Source organism: Corella eumyota, chromosome 6, assembly GCF_963082875.1.
Source record: "Corella eumyota chromosome 6, kaCorEumy4.1, whole genome shotgun sequence".
NCBI classification, from domain to species: domain Eukaryota; kingdom Metazoa; phylum Chordata; class Ascidiacea; order Phlebobranchia; family Corellidae; genus Corella; species Corella eumyota.
This window is the reverse complement of record NC_137495.1, coordinates 15364472-15374298: the sequence shown is the minus strand read 5'-3', so window position 1 is coordinate 15374298 and position 9827 is coordinate 15364472. Positions and strand designations below refer to the sequence as shown.

At 33.5% G+C, this 9827-nt stretch overlaps 1 protein-coding gene across 1 annotated transcript; it reads right to left on the bottom strand.

Annotated features, from left to right (window-relative positions):
- Positions 1 to 407: 407 nt before the first annotated feature.
- Positions 408 to 8167, bottom strand: LOC145755973 (MFS-type efflux pump MSMEG_3705-like). Its single transcript, XM_082572184.1, has 11 exons — positions 7947 to 8167; positions 7024 to 7176; positions 6451 to 6561; positions 6035 to 6197; positions 5710 to 5799; positions 5089 to 5146; positions 4556 to 4711; positions 3887 to 4009; positions 3597 to 3794; positions 3167 to 3250; positions 408 to 556 (listed from the first exon to the last, which is right to left on the bottom strand). Exons 1-11 carry the CDS (start codon positions 8165 to 8167, stop codon positions 408 to 410), a joined length of 1506 nt encoding a protein of 501 aa, XP_082428310.1.
- Between the last annotated feature and the right edge of the window lie 1660 nt (positions 8168 to 9827).

Sequence of the window (9827 nt, the reverse complement as noted above, 5' to 3'; positions counted from 1 at the left end):
TTTTATTACAGGGACTTTACTAACAGCCTCGTGGAAGTGCTTTTACGATCTGGTTCCAGAACAACATATTAACACTTAGAATAATTGGCTTAACACTCTTGTTGATTGAGAGAACATTAGTATACCCAGATGTTTTAAACCTTAATATTGATTATGGTTGTATTTAGTTTTATCGCTGAAAGAACTGAAGCCCGGTTTTAGTCAAAGGCAATATGTACGTTGGTGGCAGGCTACATAATCTGTCCCTTTAATCACCAAACATCCGATGATTCTTCCATCTAACCAGGTTGTAACCGAGCTCATTGTAAGTATCATAACAGGCATGGGAATTCGGTAACAATCTATGTCTTGTCCCCCATTGATGGCTGAGGTGGAACGAATTTTAAACAGCAGACCTCTGGTGCCACTCAGCGACGACCTGCCTCACAGTTTAATTTAACTGCCATTGAACTAAATAGCGCAACAGCTGCCATTGATCTAAATAGCGCAACAGTTGTCATTGAACTAAATAGCGCAACAGTTGCCATTGTGCGGGCAGTTAACGACAATCTTTTCCCTAGGTGATCAATAAACTTTATGTCATTTAATGCGTTTTAAAATTACGTTTTCTAGATAAAAATCTTTAAAATATGAAATATTTAAAAAATTAACATATATATTTATCTTAACATCCGGTTAAAACTTTTTTAACTATTATACTTTTCGCCAAATTTTATTTTAAATATCGGTAAAATATGTTCTTGCGTTAAAAGTATACGCGGGCTTAACGCTGCAGGCTCCCCGTAGTTTAATAAAAAAATTTGCAGGCCGAAAGCTATTAGTCGTAAAATTTTGCAGGCCGAAAGCTTATAGTCGTAAAATTTTGAAGGCCAGAAGCACCCGTCTTTAATCCGTTTATAAAAAGGTTTTTGAAACAAAAATCTTCAAAAAAAATAATTTCTAAAAACTAACATATGTCATTAACGTAACAACCAATAAAAACTTTTATATATACTGTACTTTATGCAAAATTTTTATTTTAAATATCGGTAAAATATGGTCTTACGCTGACTTTATACACGGGAATTTCATCGCCGACTCCCCGCCGTTTTTTTTTGCGGGACGAACCTTCTGGCAACTCTTTAAACGTTTTATTCTTCGTGTTTTAGTATATAAATTTATATACATTAACACGGGCAATAACCAATAACATATTTATGCACACTCTTCAGTGTAAAAAATGATAAATTAATGCTTTTTCTTCAAATATTGTTTAGAAATAGGCCCCTATTTGGCAAAATACGTGATATCATAAGGCATTGTCTTGCGTCACCTAAAAGCGCGCGCTTTCAAATTATTTTGTTATAGGTTTTAGTTTGTAAAATTAAAAAATAAATTGACACGGGAAAAGAAAGATAACATGTTCTTGCACATTATTCTTTAAAAAAACTATTAATTTACTGCTTATTTTATTTCAAATACTGTCTAAAAAACTGTATAGGAATACGCGAAAATAAAATTTTTCGCAGTAATTAAAATGCAAAATCCCCGCTGTTTTGAAAAAAATCTTCGGGCTGAAGTGTCTGGTTACCTTTTTGGTCAGTTCGCTGGACGTAAAAACTCATAAAAAAGTAAGGCCGAAGTAAGGTTTAACATACAATTAGACTTTCGCTTCCATACTTAATTTGTTAATTAAATACTTTGTGGTTTGTGTTTCGTATCATATAGTTTGTGTCGCATTTTTGTTTTAATTAAGTGTAGCCTTCTTAACGATGCCCATCTTTACAGCGTACTCTATTGGGGTTTAATAATTGTTTAAGCCATAGTAGTTTATTAGATCCTACATTATTCAAGATATAAACTGCATTCAACTAATCAAAATTTTGCGCCAGACTCATCCCGCGGTGCTGCGATTTTTTAAAATTATTCCTCCTTTCTAGTTATATAGCCCATGAACCACCTCTGTTATCTACACCTCAAAAGCTGATAAAATATATTCTGACAACAACCTTACGTTAAAATAAAATTAAAATGTACGACCCTGAGCCCCACTGTTTAAAAATAAGTTTTGTTTATAAATTCTGGTATTTTTTCGTAAAGTTATTCTATATATACCTTAACCACTTTAGCCTAGCAATCAAAATGCGATCCCAGCAAACGAACATTCGTTTATAAATGCTGGTTTGAAACTGGTAGAAAAAGGCAATCTTTAAATTTAGGAGAATTAGTCACAAGTTTTTTTTGTAAAAAAAACATGTCTTTATTTTTAATTTCATGTCTTTAACATTTAAATATTTTAATAATTGTAAAAGCATAGTTGCATAAAAACAAAAAAACTTTCTACAGTATTTTAATAATTAGTAATGTGCCGATCGCCGTTTTTTTTGATCAGATCACGATCGGATAACGTGACCGAACAATCGGTAACTTTATCGTCACTAAATACAAAAACAATTGACCCTGTATGTTAAACACTTCTACTTATTCACAAGTTTTTTTAAATATTTAACCGTAATATTCAGTATAATTTACAAGAACTAAAAACAATTTTACTAGCGCGGAAATAAAGCGCTGTAAAAGTTTATGGAAATCTATGTGGTTAAGGCATGTGCGTGTTTATTTGTGACGTAAAATTAAATGTGACGTAATTACCGATCTGCCGATTTTGGACCTTGATCGGGTGATCGCAAAATACCTTCAAAAATCGGCGATTTACGATCACCATTTTGATCGGCACATCACTATTAATAATTTGCATTTTCGAAAAATAATCTGAAAAAATAGATGATATCAATTTTAAAGTTCTTGAAAATTTTAAAAGAAGTAACAAAAACAAAATATATTTCAGAAATATAAAACAATAATTCTCATAAAATATGGAGTAATTATAAAGTAAGGGAATACAAAATCTTAAAAGTAATAAAAACTGTAAAATTATTTAAATTTCTGTTTATTTGATATAAATTAGAAAATAAAAACAGCAAGAATGGCAACAAATAATTTAGGAACTAAAATAACTCACTAGTATAATATTAAAAATAACTTTAAAAAAATTTTGGCAAAAAATTATAAAAAAAATTTCACTAAAATATTGTCATGATAAAATTTTTTAAATTTATAAATGTTTAAAATAATTCAAAACTTTTTTTTTTAATTTAAAGTTTCGTTTTATTAACTATCGCTTCACTTTCTTCACAATTATTCGCTTCAATGCTCATGTGCGGTGAACCACGCAGAAGAGAAATTTGAGTCAACAAAAAGAAAAAAGAACCTGAAATTAGAAAAAAGTTTTCGTAAAACTAACTAAAAAAAGGGTTTAAAAATCAAACTATATAAACCAATAAAATATTATTCAAAAAAATTGGCTTTGCTGCATGAGGTCCTGGGTTCGATTCCCACTGCTCTCAAGCTGTAACGTTATTAAGTAAGGTGCTTAAACTCCTGCTAAGCCAGCACTTAATCAGCAGCTTAATTATCAGACAATTATAATCTATAATATCCCGAACTGCCACAACTCGAGACTGGGTCAGGGTAACAAATATACCTCCATGTTTAGGTCGTAAAGTCGATCTTTCACACATCGAGGATAAACAGTTATAAAGAAAAAAAAAACTTACTAGCCAAGTAAAATCCTGGGTAAACGATGTACAGTGCTTCCCTGAAACCTAAAACTTTGATCATAGGTGGTACTATAAGAGGGGCATTCCCTCCGATATTATTGATCACAAAAATAAACATAGCGATCGCTGTCGCGCGTGACTGGGCAGGAAAGAACTCAACCAAAACAGTGAACAAAACTCCGAACCACATTTCCGCTGTGTTTTAAATAAAATTTGATTACAATAAAGTCATCGAAACTGGGTCGGGGTAACTGTTGTTACTCTTAAAAAAATATAAAACTATTTACCGAATAAATAAGCTCCAAAGAGCGAAATAAAAGCATAAGGCGGAGAAAAGTAAAGCGTTCCCGCCGCTAGAGGGCAGGCTATTGCTTGACTAACGACCAAAACCCACAATCTTGTTCGTACACCTAAAAAAAATTTGATTTAAAATTAAACCCCCAAAAAAATGGAATATTTCTAAATACAAATCTACAAAATTTGTGTTATATTAATAACACTGTCAATTTACACATAATGGGACATTTATATTAACCCCCTTACACCCCATCCCTTCTCTGAAAATAAAACTGTTTTATTGCACTTATTTATCTTTAACGTGGGAAGGTCGAATGCACAACCTAAACATAGAGTAACATCAGCTACCCCGACCCGGTCTCAAGTTGACAGTTTGGAATATTATAATTGCTCAATAATTAAGCTGCTGATTAAGTGCTGGCTCAGCAGAAGTTAATATAGTTTATAGCGCCTTACTCATGGGTGCTACAGCATGAAAGCAGTGGGGATCGAACAACAGAACTTATGTAGTAAAGACAAGGGTTTTGACCACCTACACCATGCTGCCAACCTTCAATTTATGTCAAAATTTTCAGATAATGCCGTTTTCGAAAACTATTTTAGAAAAGTGTCCATTCAGTAAATCAAATTTTTAATAATATGATCAAAATAAAGATTACCGTATTTAGAAGCGAGTAAATCGGACAAAATTCCACCAGTGATTATCCCAATCGTTCCACCAACGATGGAAGTTAAACTCATCCACAACCCCACCTCTGTGCCGGGGTAATATTGATCAAAATATAACTGACTGTTGTAAGACCAACAAAAACTTGCTGAAAATATTAAAATTTGATTTAGATTTTGTTATCCTCGATGTGGGAAGGTCGACTTCATGACCTGAACATAGATGAATTTTTGTTACCCCATCCCAGTCTCGAGATAACTTTAGCAGTTTGGAATATTATAGATTATAATTGCCCGATAATTATGCCGCTGGTTAAGTGCTGGCTCTGTAGGAGTTCAAACATTTATAGCGCCTTACTCAAGGACACTACAGCACGAGAGCAGAAGGGATCGAACCAAAGACCTCATGTAGTAAAGCCAAGTGATCTGTCCACTACAGTATGTAGGGTGAGGTTTAAAGTTTGATTCCCAGTAGCGGCATGTTGAAGCACCGACTAAGGATTTTATTCATAAATATAAAACTCACCAGAATGTCTGAATGAAGCCCCAACCAGTAACAATAAGATAGTTGGAGATTTGATAAATAATTTGAAAGTTGTCAAAATTGATTTCAACACCGACTGCTTTTCTAAATAATAAAATTTATAGCCAGGTTTATAAATAGCTTAGTTAAAAATATAGTTTGCAAAATAGGCCAAATAACTTTTAAACATTTCTCCAAAAAAAATAGGAAATTTTACGGCAGACTTAAAAAATACAATTCTTATAATGAAAACGGCAGCATGGTGTAGTGGTAAGAACACTTGCTACACCACACATAAGGTCGTGGGTTCAATCCCCACTGATCTCAAGCTGTAGCGCCCTTGAGTAAGGCGCTATAAATGGTATGAACTCCTACAGAGCCAGCACTTAACCAGCGGCATAATTATCGGGTAATTATAATCAATGATTTCCCAAACTACCAAAGTCAATTTGAGACCGGGTCGGGGTAACTAATGTTACTCTATGTTTAAGTCGCGCATTCGACCTTTCCACATCGAGGATAAAGATATACAAAAAACAGTTTTATTTATTAAACATTTTATCAAAAGTATTAAATACCAAAGTCTATCTCATATTTGTTATTCTCTTCAGCTTGTTCTATAATTTTACGTTCTGGTTCTTTGACAGAGAAATATAAAATAATCGCCATAATTATGCCTGGAGCTCCAGCTATAAAGTAACACCAACGCCAGCTCTAAGAAAAAATTAACAAAAGATTAGTTAAAAAAAAATTCAAAAAAATTTAAATCAATTTTGTTTTTTTTTGGGGTTGATTTGATAGAAAAACCTAAAAATAAATCGTTAAAAAAAAGGGTAGGCTACTACGTTATGAGAGTAGTGGGAATCGAACCCAGGTCCTGATGTAGTAAAGGCAAGTGTTCTGACTACTACACCAAGCTGTCGGTCAAAAATATTTAAAATATTTTCACCATTCCAAGAATGTTGGCGTCAGTCACATAATTTCCAACAGCAAATGCCAAACCATATCCAAAATAAATTCCAAAGTTGAAAAAACTCATCGCAAAAGCTCGAACTTTCTGTGAGAAAATGTCGGCCACCAAACTTGAGGTAAGAGGAGTACAGGCCGACTCTCTGGGAAAAAAAGTTTTAGATTTTTAAGAAAATTTATTATACATACAAAACAAAAAAATATGATATTATTAAGGTTTGTTAAGACCCTTTAGCATAAGAGCAGTGGGAATTAAACACAGGACCTCATGTAGTGATGCCAAGTGCTCTTACCACTACACCATGCTCACAAATTTAGTTAAAAATAATAACTGGTACAACAAACTTTTTTTTTTTTAAATATTTTTTGAATTACTGAAACAAACTTTAAACTCACCCTGCCCCGAAGCCAACTCTCAGCAAAGCTAACAACCAATAAGTGTCGGCAAATCCGGTGGTAAAAGTCATTACCGAGTAAAAGAAAACACTTGCAGATAATATCTGGATTCTAAACAATAAAATAAAAAGAGTTTTATAAAAAGTTAATTCAAAATTTAAATATTGAAAAGCAAAATAAATAAAAAAAATTTTTTGAAAGATTTTAGGTTTGCATAGAAAATGGAGTTACTGACATTTTACCAAAAACTATATTCCCAAAAAACACCATTTTACTAACAATAGCACATTTTCAGTTACCTCTCATTTACTCAAAAAAATATGATTTTATAAAAAAAAAGCTCTCATGCTGTAGCGCCATTAAGTAAGGCACTATAAACGGTATAAACTCCTGCTGAGCCAGCACTTAATCAGCAGCTTAATTATCGGGCAACTATATTCTCTATAATATCCCAAACTGCTACAGGCAACTCGATACTGGGTCGGAGTAAATGATGTTACTCTATGTTTAAGTCGTAAAGTTGACCTTTCCACATTGAGGATAAATAAAAAGAAAAAATAGTCGGTAATCAACCTGTTATATTTATCGCCAACAATTCCCATTACAACTCCCATAACAGTAAAAATGGCAATAAATATTGGACCAGCAAGAACTTGGTATTCTATTCCCTGGCCTGAGTAATTCCATTCACAATATATTGTTCCATTCCATCCCATGAGATTACATCTAAAAATTAAGATTATTAATAATTTACTTTATTAGTTAGCATGTTGTAGCATCGTTAAGTAAGACGTGAGATCCTGGGTTTGATTCCCACTGCTGGCATGTTGTAGCATCCTGAAGTAAGACCTGAGGTTCTTGGTTTGATTCCCACTACAGTTATGTTGTAGCATCCTTTAATAAGAACTAAGATCCTGGGTTTGACTCCAGCTGATGGCATGTTAAAGTAAATCTAAGTTAGCTTTAGAATTTATGGATATTATTAAATATATTTTACAGTCATTAATCTGCTGATAATTGTCGTAGCAAAAGTTTATATTAATAATAGGCCTTACTTAAAGAAGCTAAAGTATGGAAGCAGTGGGGATCAAACCCAGAACCTAGTTTAGTGAAGCCAAGTGTCTTACCACTACACTATGTCGTCAGGAGTTAGATTTATTTACAATTAAACCTTTTGAAACTGGAAATAAAACAGTCAATATACATAAGATGGTAATAAAATACAGAATGCAAAAAGTTGAGGGTTCGGAAAATAGTAAGGGGGCATATGTAAACGTTAACAAAAAATCACTGAATGCAGAAAGGGCAAAATTTTTATACTTTTCCCAATCATCCCTCAGTCCTAAATAAATACCGACTTTATCCCACAGTGAAATACAAAATTGCCGTTCCATCTCACATTCTCCAAATTTTTGTTAACGTTTACCTTTAGTATTGCTTAATATAGATCTGAGAAAACAAGATAATATTAGCATGCAAAATTAACAACTACTCACTGTGTTGAATTCTTCACATCTCTGCATTTTGTGTTTGACAGTTTTTCAACATTTATGTCCAAAGTCAAACAAGCCATGTCTCCAAAATGAACGTCCTGTGCCATTTCCTTTGAGGTGACACCGATCATAAAATGACCCAACTCCCCAAACCCATAACACAACATTAGGATTGTTATACAATACCAATGATACATGGGCTCCCCTTTAAATGTTTTAACCATTTTGAAATTGTTTTCCTAATGTTAAAGTAAACTGAATTTAAATTCTGTTAAAATATATTTTTACATTTATTAATTAGTGATGCGGAAAGGTCGACTTGACAACTTAAAAAAAGCTGCCGATTAAGTGCTGGTTCAAGTTCATACAGTTTATAGCGCCTTACTTAAGAGCGCTACAGCATGGACTGATGGAAGCAATGAGAATCGAACCCAGGACCTTATGTGTGAAGCCAAGTGTTCTGACCACTACACCATGCTGCCATTATTACAGTATATATAATTTTTAAATTTGATAAATAAAAATCGATTGTTATTCGTTTAAATATTAATAAAATAATAAAAACATTATTCAGCAAAAAAGATTTAATTTATGCCTAAAATTAACTTAAAATTTTATCCAGAATATATCAGCTAACGCAAACAATTTTGGCAAATATTGCTAGACCATAACTTTTCTGATTTTTTTAACATAAATATATCTTAACATTTCTTTGTTTTTACTTTATAATTTGCTCGATTAATCTAAAAACATCTGTTTTTGGTCTGTTTACAAAATCACATTTCCTCAACGCGTTGTCAACAAAAAGTTGAAGTAGTTACTCATATGCGGCGTACGAAAAATGTCACCACTTTTTAAATACTCATTGGAAGAAAGTCGCCTTCAAGACCTAAATATAGAGTAACAACTGTTACCTTGACCCAGTCCTAAGTTGCCTTTAGCAGGTTAGAGTATTATTGATTATATTTGCACAATAAATAAACTGCTATATAAGTTATGACCCAGCAAGAGTTTATGTCGTTTATAGCACCTTACTCAAGGGCGCTACTGCATGAGAGCATTGGGACTTAAGTCTAGGACCTCGTATAGAAAAGCCAAGTGTTCTGACTACTAAACCAGGCTGCCTTAACATAATTTAACTAAAAACATTTTACCAAATAAACATGAATTAGAAACTGTACAAAAAACGATGTTTTACCATTTTTATCACAAACAAACAAGCCCAAGCTATTCACCTCAAAAACTACCAAGCGACCTAACTACTAAGACTAAAACGCAAGACATCTACCTAAAAACCTAGCAAGCGAACCAACTACTAAGACTGTAGTGCAAGACATCTACCAAAAATCCTAACAAGTGACCTAACTACTTAGACTAAAGCGCAACACATCTACCAAAAAATCTCGCAAGCAACCTAACTACTAAGACTGAAGCGCAACACATCTACCAAAAAAACTCGCAAGCGACCTAACTACTAAGACTGAAGCGCAAGACATCTACCAAAAAAACTAGCAAGCAACCTAACTAATAAGACTAAAGCGCAAGACATCTACCAAAAAACCCAGCAAGCGACCTAACTACCTAAACGGACCAAAGCTTTAAAACTATGCCAACTTAGGGGAAAACAGTTCCTGCCATAGCGTAGGTGATCCGATATTCGAAAAAGCGAACAGTCGATCAAAGCCATCGGCCTGAAGGCACTACAAGCTAATCGGACGCGCTTATAAAACGCGCTTATAAAACGCGCTTACGCTTATAAAACGCGCTTACGCTTATAAAACGCGCTTGTAAAAATAAAACCAACGAATATCCACGTACGGAGAAGTGGTTGGCCTTCCATTGTCGCTGGGAGGCCTCTCATTTAAACTTCCCTAACTGTTAGTT

Excerpts from the sequence above, each read along its gene's own strand:
- LOC145755973 (XM_082572184.1), bottom strand. The coding sequence starts at position 8,167 with ATGGTTAAAACATTTAAAGGGGAGCCCATGTATCATTGGTATTGTATA. Across the intron at positions 5,800-6,034 it reads ACGCCAACATTCTTGGAATG|AGCTGGCGTTGGTGTTACTT; the intron begins GTGAAAATATTT and ends ATTTTTTCTTAG. Across the intron at positions 5,147-5,709 it reads TCAAAGAACCAGAACGTAAA|TTTATCAAATCTCCAACTAT; the intron begins ATTATAGAACAA and ends ACTTTCAAATTA.